Genomic DNA, 16977 nt, shown 5'->3' with positions numbered 1-16977 from the left:
GTCTTGGGTGAATTACGTTTCAATGTGGGTAGCTAAGGCCTTGGCGGTAGGCTGTGGTCCGTGTAGGCTGTAGTTATGGGGGTGCTGTGGGGCAAGGCGGCCGGGGACAAGCCAGGCGGAGAGAACCGGCTGGCCGCACGAGAGCATAAGGCTCTAGAGGGGACAGGGTCCTGACTCACGGGCTTACCGACCATGCCACCTGGGCTCTTCATTGTCCTGGAAAAGGCCTGAAGTGGAACTGAGACAAGAGGGCGCAGTTTTAAGGCTGTAAACTAGGCCCTGCTAATTGTAATAACAGTGCTGACTTGGCCAGGCATTTTTCCACGGTTTATTTTTTAATTCTGCGACAACAGTGTGAGCTGGGCACTTTTTTCCATTCTTCAGAGGTGGTAACCGCGGAGGTAGAGTAATCTGATACAAAGCTCTGGCTCTGGGAGTCAGTCTGGTTTTAGTCATTGTTCTCACTGTGCTCTGCTGCCTCTCACTGTTGTGGCTTCATGCTACGTAGCTTCGTAGGAAATGGGGGGGTATTTTATTAATAATTTCCAACGGTTCGTTTATATGTAACAGGAGATAATTCAGAACCAGCGTGGTGGCCCACTAGAGCTTCACTTCTGCGCTTGCCAGATTAAGAAGAGTCTGGAAAGTAGTGTGGTATAAGGACCCTTCGAAAATCTTCCATGATCCTGGCTCTAGCGGTTTGTGGAGGCTCTGCATCTCTCCGAACCGCGTATTTAAGTACTCACATTAAATATTAAATATTTTTGCTGTAGAAATACTGAAAAAAATTTGCTTTTCAAATCATTGGGCTATGAATATTCCATGTTCACAATTGATTATGCTTGTTATTTTGCATATTATTAAATGCTTTTTTTCAAGAACAATAATGTTCGTAGATACTAAATTTAAGAATGGAGTTGACAGTGTTGTCTTTTGTTTTGGATATAGCTGTCTAGAAGGCTGACAGACTGTGTGGGCAGAATACCCTGCAACTTAACCTCCCCCACCTCGTGAGCCAGCCCTTTGTGTGGCAGGCGTTGATTCAGGGGCAGCAGCTGCTGCCCTTTACTGCCTGGACCCTGCCCATTCCTAGAGTGACCCACTTATGCATCCCATGATTCTGGCTGCTGATCTATAGTATGTTTACTGTTTTTGATAAAGCACTTTTTAATGTCAAGATATACCACCCTTAACTCCACATTCTGCTCTCATGGGGGAATGGAGAATGTGTCAATTTGTGCAGTGAGCATTTAGTGCTGGCCTGTGATGATGATACCGAGATACAGAAAAGAGTTCCTGTTCTCCAGTAGCTTTAGCGTCCTGGAGGAGACAGACAAACAGGAATATAACATTATAAGAATAACTAGGACAGAAGCAGGTGTGGGGCAGGGAGTGGGAGACACTGAAAAGACAGGTTTGTCAAGAAAAACTTTATTTAGGAAGTCGAAGGGAAATTAGAAAAAAGGGTAATACTTAAAGAAGTAGAGAAGGGAGGAGGTGGTTGAAGCAAGTTTGGGGAGAACAATAGCAAGGTTGCGTGTGGGCCAGGGAGGAGGGGATGGGCGTAAGTGTGTATTATGTACCAGGCTTGTGCGAGGAGACTGAAACATACTAATCCATTTACTCCTTTTGGGTGGCCTGTGAGGTAAATTTTAGTATCTCTACTTTGTAAATGAGAAAACAAGCTTGGAGAGGTTAAATGACTTACTTATGATACCATGTGTAGGCAGTGTTTAAACCCAGGTATGTGTGGCTACAGCTCTTTTGCTCATGTGCTTTGCATGCCTCAGAGGTCTGAGTTTTAAGTGTACATGTGTTCCATTTTCTGTGTTTTCACTTCAGATACTCAGTTTTACCTGATTTCTGTATGTTGTCATCTCGTGTCCGCCTGGTCCCCACGACAGTCCGTTCCCTGATCTGCAGTTCTTCCCGTTCCTTCATGGATTTGAAAGCTCTCCTTTCATCCTTGAATGACTTTGCATCCCTCTCATTTGCTGAGAGTTGGGACAATGTTGGATTACTGGTGGAACCAAGCCCACCACACACTGTAAACACACTCTTCCTGACCAATGACTTGACAGTGGAAGTGATGGAGGAGGCGCTGCAAAAGAAGGCTGATCTCATCCTCTCTTACCATCCGCCTATTTTCCGACCCATGAAACGCATTACCTGGAAAAGCTGGAAGGAGCGCCTGGTGATCCAGGCTCTGGAGAACAGAGTTGCAATCTACTCTCCTCACACGGCCTATGACGCTGCTCCCCAGGGAGTCAACAACTGGTTAGCTAAAGGGCTTGGTGAGAAGCTTCTTGTTCTTTCGTGTTTAGTATTTTTCCTACCAATGCTTTGGCATTTTAGAATGTCTTTCCAATGTGTTTTAACTGCTTTAGGGGTAGGGACCATTATTCTATTTTTATATGATATATTTAAAAATAATCTTGCAGAACTCTGGCAATTAAATTGCATTTGAAAAATGAAATTTTTATCGTTAATGAATAAGGAGAGCATAGGAAATCTTCATTTTTGACTGAGTTTTGTGATTCCTCACTCATGTGGCACAGTGCCTAGCACTTGGGCAGTCCAGAAATGCTGCTTAAATTAAAGGCTCAGGCCTCTTTAGAATTTAATTCACATGTCAGTCAAATAGACAGTTTTAATTGAATGCTTACTTATGACCACAGTGAGGGAATTTAACAAGTGTGTTTTAGTTTTATTTTTAGGAAGTCTTTTTAGTTTACTCATTTGGGGCTGAAGCTTTTATGATGATATAATCTGGATTAATGTGGTCAAGCAGATAATGAGCATTTGCAGTTTGAATCATGGTTTACATGAGTAAATTTAGTGAGCAGTCACAATTCTATATGTCCTTTAAAAATTCATGAGTCAGAAAAAAAAATTTCATGAGTCAGTCTTTCTTGTCCAAGTTTTTGTGACATTTAAGAGTCTTCTGGAAAATAATTCTGAAAATAAATTTGATTTTGTATGTCTGTAGTAAATCCTAAATTATGGGAGCTATTGGATGTCTATGTTAGGGATATGTATATGTGTGTGTATTATATAAGCATCTGACAATGAGTCTTTTGAAAAATACTCATTTCTTAGAAGTTTTGCCCATAATCGTTTATCTTTTTAATTTAAAAAAAAAACTCCACAAAAACTCCAGCTCCTGACAATTTTTCTTCTAGGAGTTTGTACCTCCAGGCCCATCCATCCTTCCAAAGCTCCTGACTATCCCCACGGAGGGAACACACAGAGTAGAACTCAATGTTACACACACCCAGGACCTGGACAGAGTCATTTCTGCAGTGAAAGGAATTGCAGGTGTTTCTGTCACTTCTTTTTCTGCGAGGTACGATGTGCTTTCCTCTTTTTCATGTTTGTTCATTTGTGAGGATCTTCTTTATAAATTCCATAGCCTTGTTATTTTAGTTTGCAACAAATTATTTTCCCTTGGTGGGTTTACAAAGCAGTATACTTATTTGCATATGGGTTCTTGAAGAAGAAAAATGTGAGACCTTTTCAAAACAGTAAAAATGATAAGTAACACTAATTGACAATTTTCTACGTGGGAGGAGCTATACTTCACATCTTACAGTATATCTAATCCTGGCGATGTTGAAAGGGCAGGTATTTTTCCCTTAGGGTATATGGATAAACCCTAGTGATATACTGATGACATAGGTTTACTTTTATCTGTTCCCAGCAAATGATGATTCCCAAACACTTGAAAGGGAAAAATACATTAAAGTGCCTCTTACAAGCTCAATCATTTCTTTAATTAAGGTTGAGATACCAAAATGTTGCCTCCTAGGAGATTTTCTTTTAGGCTAATTTATCCTAATGTCTGCTGAAGCTTCATAAAAGACAAGTTAAACAAAGCTAGGACTTAATAACTGTTTAAAAACAAAGAAAGTGACTTTTTAATAAAACGGAGATTTATATCAGGCTACACCAAAAAGTGACTCTTTAATGAGTAGTTTTTAAATGTGGATATCTTATAGTAAAATCATTTTAAATGTCCTCTAATACTACTGGGGAATTTCAAGAATCTCAAGGAAAATTAGATTCCAGTCATAGATGTTTTTTAACCATCCTAAAATACTGTGTAAATACTGAAATAAAAAGAAAATTACACCAATAAAGCATGAAAAATTCAAATGACAACGGGTCTTCCTTGTCGCCTCTACTCAGTCCCGGGTATCTTCAACTCACCTTTTCCTGTTTTCAGAGAAGTGGGTACCTTTCCAAGCACGTACAGGGAAATGAAGACGTGAATAGTTTTGCTTTATTCATTGTTTTCTTAATTAAATGCTGTGCTGTATTTGCCTTTTTTAACTTAAGTCATAGAAATTTTTCCGTGTAATTATCTCTCTCTAACTGCTGTGTAGTGTTTCTTATTATAGATGTACAGTAGTTTCTTGAAGCATTCCTCTTCCTAACTGATGGACTTTTTAAAGAATGGATGCATATTTAGTTTAACTCCAGTTTCTCCACATTACAGATAGTATCTGGGTTTTACCATTAGGTTGGGGCCCAGGCACTGCTTTTCCCTTGTTTTTTCAAAGCTCCGCAGATGATTCTAATGTTGAAACTATACTTCTAGATTATCTTTTAATGTGTCTTTTAGTTCTAGAATTCTGTGATCATATTTAAAGTTTATGGTTAAATACACAACTTTCTTGATGCCTTCTTTTTGGAGAGGCTTTGGGATATTGCTTCTCAGAAGGTGATTCACGGACCCCTAGAATCATTATGAAAAATGCAAATTTTTGGTTTCATCCTAGGTCTATGTAATTAGGAGGGGTTTGCCTGAGAATCTGTCCAGGAGATTCTTGTATTCAATGATGTTTGAAAATTAACTTCTCTAGGGCTTTAAAAATTTTTTTCAGTTTGTCCCAGCCCCATTCATAGATGTCACTGGATCAGTAGAAGGGTCCAGCAGCTGTTATTTTAAGAAACTAGCAGGAGATTTCTGATGCACTGCTAGGACTAAGAGCAGTTCTGTAACAGGGGTTTCAAAGTGAGGTCCCTGGTCCAGCATCATCAGCATCACCTGGAATTTCTTTGAAAGGTAAATTCTCAGCCCCAGTGAGGACCTACTAAATCAGAAACTCTGAGGCTAGGGCCTAGCAGTCCGTGTTTTAATAAGGCCACAAGGTGGTTTTGATGCATGCTCAAGTTTGAGAAACACTATTCTAGAAAATAGCTTGGTTTGGAATGAAATCTAAGCTCCATATAAATCTCATCTATTACAGGATGTTGTAAACTGTGGATTGTTTTAAATATATTGTTTATGATTATCCTAAGCCAGCAAGTGACTTTTTTTGTAGGACTGATGATGAAGAACAAACACGACTCAGTCTGAATTGTAGTCAGCAGGCTTTGATGCAGGTGGTGGCTTTTCTTTCCCAGAACAGAGAGTTTTATCAGAAGACTGAAATTCTCTCACTGGAGAAGGTAATAAAAATGTCTTATATTACTGTGCATTTTTGTTTGACAAGTTCATATGTAAATCATTAGATAAACAGACTGTTAACTATTACCTAAAGAAGCACAAAGTGGTGATGAGGGCGTGTTATACCCTGAGAAGTATATTGAAAAAGGGAGACATGTCAGGAATAGAAAAATGTTGGTACTTGTCTTAGTCCACTTGAGCTGCTATAACACGTTTGGATTGCTGTAGCAACGGAGTGGATGGCTTAGAACACGTCTGGATTGCTGTAACAGGGTGAATGGCTTATAAATTACAGAGATATTCCTCACAGTTCTGGAGGCTGGGAAGTCCGAGATCGCGGCTCTGGCAGCTTTGGACTGGTGTCTGGGGAGAGCCTACTTCATAGTTCAAAATGACACCTTCTCTCTTGTCCCCAAATGGTAGAGGGGACTAGGGATCTTTCTGGCGCCTCTTTTTTAAAGCACTAATCCCATTTATGTGGGTTCCAGCCTCATGACTTAAGTATCTCCCAAAAGCTACACCTCATACCATCACCTTTGTGGGTTACGATTTCAGCATATGAGTTTGGGGGGGACAGAAACTCCCAGACCATAGCACTACTTCTTCAGGATTAGAGACTCAGTTATAAGTTCAGCCTCTTATACCCTTGGCCTGGACCATTTTATTCACTCCTTTAACTTGACAGCCATTTGTTTGATGTTTCCTGTGTCTTCACTTTCTGGCTCGGAATGCTTTCTTAAGATAAAAAATTAAAAAAGAAGCCATATTTCTGGCCACTTTCTGGACATTTTCCACTTACTAATTGCACAAGTATTTAAAATCCAATATATACAAATATTAACTGTACCACTACTTTAAATACGACTTTTCTTTTTTCTCTTCTATTGGTGACATCATCATCATCTACCTTATTTTACAGGTTTGCCCAACTCTCTCTTGCCCCCATAAGTCCAAGACCTGCTGATTTTGTCCCTAAATCTAAACAATATTTCTCCTCTCTGTCTGCAACCACAGTAGTTGAAGCTCTCATCTTCCCTCACTTGGGATGTGAATAATCTCCTAAGTGGGTACCTACAAGGGACAATCCAGGCTTTTTAGCTGGGGCAAAAATTCACAGGTCATGACCTCTGTCTCCAGCCTCTTCTCCATCCCCATCCCTTGCTCTGCACACCAGGTCTTCTGTCTGCTTTTGCATCTGCCCTCAGTGTGCTCTCTCACACCTTGGCACCTTTCTGCGCGTTCTCTGCTTAGAATGCCTTTCCAGATCTCACCCTATCCCTAACCTGCCACACTGCACTTGACTCACATTCCTTTTTTAACTTTTTTCTGGTCTGTCTTCGAGATCCAAGTCCTTGTTAGACTCCACTTGCTCCAAGTACCCACCAAGTTTCAACTCATTTATTTTGTCATTCCTTTATGCTCCCATAAAAGACAGCACTTATCTTGTATTTAAGCACCTTTTATTATGATTTTTAAACATCTGTCTTCCCAGGAGACTGTGAGCTCCTAGAAGCCAGAATATTTTTGCCAGGTTTGCATCCCCAAACTGTAACCTGGAGCTGGCTATAGTAAGTTCATGGTATGCTTGTTTTATTGATCTCAGCATTTCTGTAGGCTTGTTTTCTAGGACTTTTCTAGGACTGATGATGGACAGTTTTTCTAACCTCTGTTTCTCTTCAGCCTCTGCTTCTACATACTGGAATGGGACGGTTATGCACACTGGATGAGTCTGTCTCCTTGGCAACTATGATTGAGCGAATTAAAAGGCACCTAAAACTGTCTCATGTTCGCCTTGCTCTTGGAGTAGGGAGGACCTTAGGTAAATATGTCCCCTTTATTTGTCCAGTATGTACCTACTGATAATGTGGGGCAAAAATTCAAACTCTTGGTTATATCAATATAAGTGATAGTAGACTGGTTAGCAGCTCACAGAAGACGACTGGTTTACTTTATCGATGAGGCTGGGCTAGGTTATGCTGTGGTATATATCTCATTGGTCTAGACAAGATTTATTTCTCAGTCACACTCCACATTCATCTCAAGTCAGCAGGGGAAGTCTGCTCATTGTTAACTGGTCATTGTTGCAGAGGGAGGGTCTAACTGTCAGTTAAACATTCTAGCCTGGAAATGACACATGTTCTGTTCAACTCATTGTCTATTATCAGTCCTATTGCTCAGCACAGCCTAGTGAGGACATGAAGAGAGCCTTACCACAGTACAGGAAGAGAGCTGGAAATTGTGGCTGCTCCAATTACCACGCAAATCTCAAGTTTTACAGTGCTGGTGATATGTCACAGTGAGGTGCTGCCAAGTGAAACGATCCACTGCACTTTTCTGAGTCTTGTAGCCAGTCTTTCCTTCTGACTCTTCCCAGTACTTTGGGGAACAACAGGAACAGGACATTTGTTGGACCCTTGCTGTGAGCCTAGCACCGTACCAAGTGTCCTGCGTGTGTGAGTTCCCGCTACAAAGGTGGTGAGCAGGGCGCAGGTGTTATGAGTGTGGAGTCTGAACACCTGGGGTTCAGATTTGTCCTGTCTGCTGTGTGACTCTGACGGGTTATTCAACCCCTCTGTGTCCTAAGTAGCCTTAGCTGTAAAAACTGCAGTAATAATAAAACCTGACTCACTGAGGAGGTGGTGTAGTTCATGTGACAAGGCACAGTGACTGCCGCAGGTTAAGGACAATAGGTGCTAGCTGTTGTTAGCTGCACGGTAGGTATTATTATTCCTGTTGTACAGGTGAAAAAATTGAGGTTCAGAGAGATAAGTAACTTATCCAAAGTCCACAGTTGGATCAAACAACTCATGAGAGTTCGTTTCCAAAGAAGATGGATGGTGGAGACAGGCTTTGATTTCTGAGCAGCTCCAAAGCCCCTCTTTTGAAATACCCCTAATGAAGCGTCCATTCTAGAAACCTAAGTGCTAAACACTTGTTGGATTCTGGCTTGAAAGTTTCTGTATTCCACTCTTCAGAGGATACTCTTTTAGGATAAATATGCCACTAAAAAAATGTGGCAAATGCACTCATAGTATCCACTGACTAGCCCTTTCAGTTCCTCAGCTTCCTCACCGGGCAGCAGAGGTGGTACCTGCCCACCTCTCACTGCTGCCTGGAGACCCACGTGAGGCTGCTTTCTGAGCAGCATTGTGATGAAGCCTAAAGCCTAGGGTTAGTGATGAACACTGTTCAGAGTTGCCTTATGTGGGCTTGTGCAGCAGTGTACGTTCCAAAGGAATGATAACCCTGCCTTGGGCTAACTCTGCAACACCGAGGAATCGTCTGTTCACCTATATAAAGACATATATATATTTTTTAATTTAGTAAGCAAAATTCATACACTGGTGATAACATCAGGAGTGAAATCTGCACTACGTTTAGGATTCTCAGTACAAATTATGATACTAAAATGAAGGGGAATTGTAAAGTATTGTTCTCTTGTCTCCTTTATCTTGAAGAGTCCCCAGTCAAAGTCGTGGCCCTGTGCGCGGGTTCTGGGAGCAGTGTGCTGCAGGGGGCCGAGGCCGACCTTTATCTCACAGGTAGGACAGCCTTTGCATCTGTTTTCTACCCTTTCCTTGTGCATCCCTTCCCTACCTTGATTTATATTTTTACAAGTTATAAAATAGCACATTTTAGGACAGCACCTGGCATGCAGATGAATCTAAATGATGTTCTTTGAACCTGAACTCAACAGAAACTATGCCAAAATTGGGGACATACCATACCATATTCTTTGAGGAGGGAAAAAGTAACAGTCTCAGAATTAGGTTCTCTAAAACACTGCTGTTCAGCATTTATTTAACCTGTCTTCTTCCTAAACATGACTTCTCTCAGATTTCATATGTAAGTTAATGGGACACTTTTCACCTTGTCGCCTTAGGTAGAAAATATTTCCTCTTACTCAGTCCTAAAGACGATCATCAGTTTATATGAGTTCTGGCTCCAAAAATTTTTTTTTTGCCTCTTTGGATTTTAGCCTCCCTTCACATAAAATATGAGTTTAAAAGAACCCAGATTTTCCATCTCTGACATTCTCTTATTTGAGATGCAGAGATCTGTGTTTAGTCAGAGTTGCGTGGAATGGTATTGAAAGCACTTAGCAAGTGTGTAACTGAGTTCAAACTGCTTCAGCTTCATACCAGTGCTTCCCCAGAATGAAGCAGAAAGTGAAGATGCTTGCAAGTGGGCTTCTGAGATTGTATCTGACGCAAGAAACCTACCAAAAGCCAAGTAGGCAGCGTGAAGGAGTCGTCTTTCCTGAATACATCCTTTACCACTCTCAGTTCAGAGAATATGAGAGAAATGGATCCTTATATCTTTCCCAGACTCTCTCCCTTTCCCTGGAGGCTGATCTCCTCACAGCCACGGCCCCTTACACTCTCCGCTTTTAGGAGCACAGGTCCTCACAGCCCTGGTCCCTCAGGTACTTCGGCGTCTCTAAGCCCCCATCCTGTCCACACAGAAGCAGGTTTTCACCGCCCGCTCCTGTTCCTTCCCAAACCCAGGTGTTCTCTTACTGCTCCTGCCTCCCAGGAACCTAAGCCTTCGCTGCCCTGTTTCTGAGCTCTTCAAAGCCTGGGTTTTCACTGTCCTGCTTCTGCCTCTTAGGAGCCTAAGTCCTCACCGCTCCGCTCTCTCAGGAGCCCATGTCTTCACGCCCCGTTCCTTTCAACCCTCTTAGAAGCACGGGTCCTCAAAATATGGTCCCTCTCAGCCCGCTTTCCCTTGGGTGCCAAACTCACATCTGCCCCCATTCCCTAAGTCCCATCTGGAGCCCAGATCCCCACAGCAACGTTGTCTTTGAGCCCCAATATCCTCAGTCCCGTGCCAAGGGCTTGATTCCTCACACAGCCCCATCTCCTCCACAGCCTGGCTGTTCGAACACTGCCCACTGTTGGTCTGGGTCCTGCCTCTTCCTCCTGCTCTCCTTCGGCTGCCAGGGCCCAGGGCTCCCAGGCCGCAGTGTCTGTCTCCCCATGATGTGCAGAGCCTGCCCCCAGGAAGCACTCCTCTCAGTGGCTGGTCTGACTGCTCGGCCCCAAATCCTTGTAGAACTTTTCCGTTATCTCCATCTAGGCATCATCTACCTGAAATATTTCATCAAGCCTCTCGTCTTAGTCTTCCACACACTCCCCCAAAATTAACTTTCAAAAGTACAAATATGGTGGCGTATAATACTATCCTGGCTAAAAACCCTTTGTTGATTTATCTGTCCTGGTGAAGCCTGAACGTGTCATCCTCTTTCATGCAGCCTTAGCTCATGCAGTCTTCCCTGGCTAGGATGCCTTTTCTTTGTTCCTTTCTTGTACTTCTAGTGATAAGCTCAAAGATAGCTCCTCTGAGAAGCTTTTTCTTGACCATGTCCGGCTCCTGCCCCTGATGGTCATGCCTTCCTCTCCTGATTCCTGTCTCTTTGTCCTTAACCTTCAATATGCATTTCTGTTGGAGAGCAGTTGTTTGGCTCCCAGGCTTTCCACTCTGTCCTTGCAGGTAACACCTAATTGGCCCATCATTCCTCCAAAGGAATTCTGTACTTTGTACAAACACTTTGTACACTTGCTGCTGCCAGCCGCATTTCCACCTCTGCGCCTTCTGAGGGTTAGGAGACAAGGGTTTAAGATTCCTTTTCCCACTTCTAGAACTAGACTCAAGGGTTTTAACCCTCTGCCCATTCCTTTGGCTACATCTGAGCCTCTCCATCACTCAGCCTCTCCTGCCACCCACACCCATGCCTTATTATCTAGCACACCCTCTTACAAAGGCTGCTGCACTTGAAACATTGTCACACCCCCAAGTATAAAGGTGCAGCATCTAAACAAGCCTGATGTAATTGCTTTGAACCAGTTAAAAATGTATGTGACCATTATCTGCTTTCTTTTCTGTCCTTCTCAATATGTGAGATTTTTATAAGCCCTCACATTTATACCAGAGTGAAGTAAGTTTTCAGTGTATAGGCAGTTTGACATCTTACAATGCGGTGTGACCATTTTAAAATTAATTGTAACATTTTACTTTGAAGGACTTTTAGAACCATAGAAAAGTTGCAGTAGTATAGTGAACTCCTGTATGCTCTTCATCTAGATTACTAAGGGTTATATTTTGCTCCATTTGTATGCTCTCTCTCTATGTAATGTAATATATATGTGTGTATACATTTGTGTATCTATATATATTTATCTGTTTACTCCCAAACTTGTAAGAAATTGTAGACATGACCCCTAAATACCTCAGCATTATATCTCCTAGGAATAAGGACATTCTCTTATATAATCATGTTATAATGATCAAATGCAGGAATTTAATATTGTTACAATAACTTATTTAATATACAGTCTATATTCAAATTTTTCTGATTGACCAAGATTTATAGCATTTCTTTTTTCTAATTGATATCCAATCCATGATTACACAACATATCTGAAATAGTTCTCAAATTTGTCTTCAGAGCGTTGACATTTTTGAAGAGCATAGGTCATTTGCTTTGTTGTGTATCTTTCAGTTTGGAGTGTCTGATTGTTTCCTCATAAATAATGACTTTTTTAAAATTAGGGGTTTTTTTTTGTTGTTGTTGTTATAAAACAGTATGTGCAGAAGATAAGTATACACAGTTCCAGAACGTTAAAATGTCCTCCCTTTCTGGTTACTTGGGGAAATAGAAAATATCTTTTTATCTGGCTAACTTTAGATGTCTATGATCTGTAAGGCATCACTTTGAATATACCTTCAGGCATGGGAAGCCCCAGCCAAAAGATCAAAGGCAGGCCTCTGCTGATATCATCACCCTTCCTTTGAGCTTGACAGTTAGGTCCTTAAGGGCAATACCCTAGACAGACCAGCAGATGGGGAGCTTGCTCCTTGCAGGTATAAACAGTCTCACTTGCTTTTTCTTTTCCGTATCTGCCATCCTGAGCCAGGCTTTTCTTTCCTTTGTCTTCACCTATTATTTTACTCTCTATGGATTTCCCCACTCTGATGCCTTCTCCAGCCAGTGCATTTATAACAGTCCAGGCAGCCAGATTGTCTTTCCTAGAGCATGACTTCTCACTGGGCCACCATAGTGTCTTTTTCTCCTTTCACTTTACCTCTACCATTACTTAGATTAAGATGTCTTAAAAAGTGCTTGACTAAACACTATTCCTTATAATGAAATGACACATTGGGGTGGGGGGAGTGTGGGGAATTGAAGATTGGGGTAGGGGGACTTTTTTTCCTTAAGAACCTTTTTTTCCCTTGTTTTTTATGCCTTTATGTCCTTAAGTATATTTCAAAATTATGCTTTTTATGAACAAGCCAAACTGTGTACAGTGTATTTTTTCTCTTAAATTAGAAGTCACCAGATTTGCAAATGGTGTTCTTTAAAATTCAAAACACTTGAGTTTTCCCAAAATCTTTTCGTAAAAGATGAGATCCTCATCCACCAGTAACTTCAGAATTTCTAGCAGGTTTGCCTAAGTCAAAGGAAAACACCTTGTTTTTAATTTAGAAAATAACCTTCAGCTCACTTCATCTTTATAAATTAGATTAGGATTGATGCTGAAATTTTTGGTACTCACAAAGCATAAAGGAGTGTTTGGGAAGTAAACCTACGATTTTCTTAAGGTATTTTTAATTTAATACTTACATAAGAAACTTTCTGAAAGCTCCATTTTACTTAGCAGTTGTTAATTTTCATTGTGGAAACACTGAGTGGGTGTTCTTACAGGTCTAGTTGTGGCAGTATTAGATACTATTGGATATGTGAGTTTGGATTCTTGCCTTGGATCCACCAAGAAGGAATTTGGTATTCTCAGTGGGATGGTCTCCATCTCTTTTTAAATTGGAGGACGTGTAAGAAACATGCACATAACTTTCTAGATTTATATGTAAAGTTCTGCTATATTACATTTGCCTCTTATAAAATATAAGTTTGATATTTCTAGTGTTATGGTTCAGCATTCCACAGACCTCTGTATAGTATTTAAGTATTTGCTCTTTCCTTTGTTGGCAGGTGAGATGTCCCATCATGATGTTCTGGATGCTGCTTCCCAAGGAATAAGTGTCATCCTCTGTGAACATAGCAACACTGAGAGAGGCTTTCTTTCTGATCTTCAAGATATGCTGGGTGCTCACTTGGAGAATAAGATTAATATTATCCTGTCAGAAACAGACAGGGACCCTCTTCATGTGGTATAATGTATATAGGAACAACAGGATGATACAGTCTACAAATTGATTGGCTCCCAACTTGAATAGATAACATGAGTCAGTGGGGTTGGTATTCTTCTGGAAGAGTGTCTTAGAAGGTACATTATTATTTCTGGTTTCTTATCTGCTTCACTGAATGTACTATAGCTCATAAGGTAAAATCTATAACGTAACTACCATTAAAGAACAAATACTTATAAAAAACAGAATATATTGTATAATATATATTCATTATAAAATCTAGGAATGATGGACTAAAGTCTGTTTACTTAACATTTTTGGGAAGTAGCTCAAGTAACCATCTTTACTGAATTGTAGCTGAGCTGTGTCATTCTAGATCTCTTTTTAAAAATATACTTTAAAACCTTGGGATTAGAGCACCTACTTCTAGGTAGTAGCCTCCAGATAGTCTTGTATGTTCCTGTTCCTAGATCACTAATCTCCCACCTAAGTTTCAGAATCATAATAAGATTTATCAGGATGAGTTTTTTTAATATACGTAATAATTATTCATATAACTATTGCTTTATTGCATTTTGGGTTTACTCACCTGTAATTTTATTATGAAGATGGTTATAAATTATTATAAAGATTGTTAGCTCTCAAAATAATACTGGTTCAAGATTACTATACAGTGTTAATTCTGTGCCAGGCACTCTACTAGGTGCTTCATGAACACTTTCAGTCCTTCATAAACAAGCACGTAGGTATTATTATTTCCATTTCACGGGTTAAATCAGTTACCCAAGGCCAGCTACATGGCTGGGAAGAGAAGGAGTCAGGGCCCAAATTCAGGCAGTCTGGCTCCAGAGCCTGTGTGCTAACCCTCGTGTATCTTTCAAATACATTTATGATGGAATTGTTACAAGAGGTATGGGAGAAATCCTAAAGGGGAAAAAAATCCATTTAACTGTAATTTTCTCTGGGTGGTATGCAAGATTTTTCTTTTTAATGCTTTTATACTTATTTCTGATTTCTCTACTGAGCATATTACTGTGATAATGACAACAGCAAATCTTTTACAATACTAAGATGAGAAAGCATAGAATTTTATATTTCTTTTGTAAGGCCCTTTTCCTACCAATCTTTTATCTCCTGGAGGATTTGGGAAACTAACTTATAAATTCTTCTTGGTAGTTTGCCTATAATACCGATTCACCGTAGAAATAACCAGTAGGAGTGAGCCTTATGAAATGCCCCTCAGAGTTGGAGGAGCCGCCAAGAAAGGTGGGAAGAGGACAGCTAAGTGTCAGAAGCCAAGAAGGAGAAAGCTTCAGTGAGAGATGGTCACCTTTGTCGAAGCAGAGTAAATGAGATAGCAGCTTTGAGAGACTATCTTAATGGTATTTCTTTACTTACTCATTGTTTGCTTTCTGTGTGCTGGGCCCTTAGAGATGTGGAGAGGGCAGGACAGAAATTTGTGACGATTTCAATAAACTCTTAAGTAACTACGACAAAGGTATGCAGAGGGTTTATAGGGAAGGTCTTCTGGGAAAAAGGGGTAGAATAAAGTCAAGAGGGACAGCTGGAACAAATAAATGCATTAAATAGAGAAACAGCACAGTAAATTGAAAAAGCCCAAGTAATTAATTCATTACCTGACAGTGGAAATCAGGAGGCAGGAAAGGTATGAACAGAACTGATGATGAAGAAATAGCCTGAGGCCAATGGCTCTCAAACCCTTTTTTCTTTATAGGACACTTTTAAGTGTGATGTGATTTCATCTGTAACTGTGACTGCTGACAGCAATGAGGAGTTGAAGGTTGTAGATGAATTCCTTTGGTAGAGTTTTAGAAGGGGTTAGGGGATCAAACAATTTGTTTATGATTGGACACACTGCCACATAGTTTTAAGAATGACATTATTACTGTAATATATTTTTAAAGTTTCTTTATTGGCATGTTAGCATTTCTAGATAACTAAAAACACCCTCAAACACATCCTTTACAATTTTTTAAAAATGAAGTGTCACTCAAGATTATTCTTCACTTTCAGCTATCAGATTTTCTGAACTGTTAATTTTAACGTGTTGATTGCTTAGTGGTTGTCAGACTTTAATGTGCACAAGAACATGTGGAGACTGAGTTAAATGCAGATTGATTCAGATGCAGTAGTAGGGCCCAAGCTTTTCTTAAGACTCCCAGGAGCTCCTGATGCTGCCATTTTGAGGACCACACTTTGGGTGGCAGAAGTAAAGGTGGTGACCTGAGAACTCTGGAAGACTTACAGCCAAAGGGATATATGCCAAAATTGTGAAAATCTGGTAATGAGCTTAGTTATACGCACACTTAAAGTTATATTTTCCATAGCATTAGTTATTTTAAATTTACTTTATTCAACACAATAAAGATACTGTAATTTTAATGCTATTAAAATCTCAGCTGGATATTTCACATTACATCTTTGTATCCTCTCAGCTGTCTAGCACAGACCTTTCTGCCTAGTAAGTGCTCAACAAACATGAATTTAAATCATTAAGCAACAATTTAAAAAATTTAAATGTGGAAGACTCTCATGAGTGAGAAATCAAGTAATTACAGAAAGCCTGAGAAAGTCATTACATGACAGTGTTCATCCCTTGTTTTTAAGAAGGGACACAACCTATGATGAAGCAGACTCTCATGACTCACTGTCATCTCTGGCAGCTACTCAGGACTAAGCTGGAAGAGTTGCCGCATCTCCTAGAATGCAGGAAAATACATTCAGAATAATGCTACTGGCTCCAGGTGTGAATTAGCTAGAGGGGGCAGGTAGTACAGCTGACTCTTGAACAACACAGGGGTTGGGGTGTTGACCCTCTGCACAGTCAGAAATCTAAGTCTAACTTAGTTGGCCCTTCGTAGGCTTGGTTTGTCTTTATATACCCATGGATTCAACCAACCGTGGATCATATAGTACTGTAGTATTTACTATTGAAAAAAATCTTCCTATCAATCAGTGGACCCACACAGTTCAAACATATGCTGTTCAGGGGTCAGTGGCAGACTTCTAGAGTTTTGTTAGTAATTTTTTAAGTAGAATCTATTAACTGTCCCTCAAACTTACTGATCTTTTAGATGAATGAAATGTTCATGTATTAAAACAACAAACATGATGTTTAAGAAAGTCCAGTTTCTGGAGTTTCACAAGAGCTGGTGTGGCCCTTCCTGCATAAGGAGTTCAGTATTGTGCCAAGTCTGTAGAGTGCAACTGTCTGTCCTACATCCCCTATTTCTTTTTTTGGCCATTTTATTAAAAGTATCCAGAAAAATTTTTCAAGGTTTCAGGTCTGTTCCATCTTGCCAGAATCAAACAACAGCAGAAGTTTAGAGCCTGAGCAGTCAAACTGATAGAGCTTA

General features: G+C 40.4%; 1 protein-coding gene across 1 annotated transcript; it reads left to right on the top strand.

The window, feature by feature from the left end:
* NIF3L1 (NGG1 interacting factor 3 like 1) lies at window positions 1-16891 on the top strand. Its single transcript, XM_032480088.1, is given in 8 exon segments — window positions 1-24; window positions 1843-2294; window positions 3183-3229; window positions 3231-3346; window positions 5328-5454; window positions 7133-7271; window positions 8911-8994; window positions 13443-16891. Coding segments are annotated over 7 exon segments (1125 nt in total). The 5' UTR covers window positions 1-24; window positions 1843-1867; the 3' UTR covers window positions 13628-16891.
* The last annotated feature ends 86 nt before the right edge of the window (window positions 16892-16977 follow it).

This window comes from Camelus ferus, chromosome 5 (assembly GCF_009834535.1).
Source record: "Camelus ferus isolate YT-003-E chromosome 5, BCGSAC_Cfer_1.0, whole genome shotgun sequence".
In the NCBI taxonomy this organism is placed as follows: domain Eukaryota; kingdom Metazoa; phylum Chordata; class Mammalia; order Artiodactyla; family Camelidae; genus Camelus; species Camelus ferus.
Note: the sequence above shows the minus strand (reverse complement) of the source record. Positions and strands in the feature narration are given on the sequence as shown.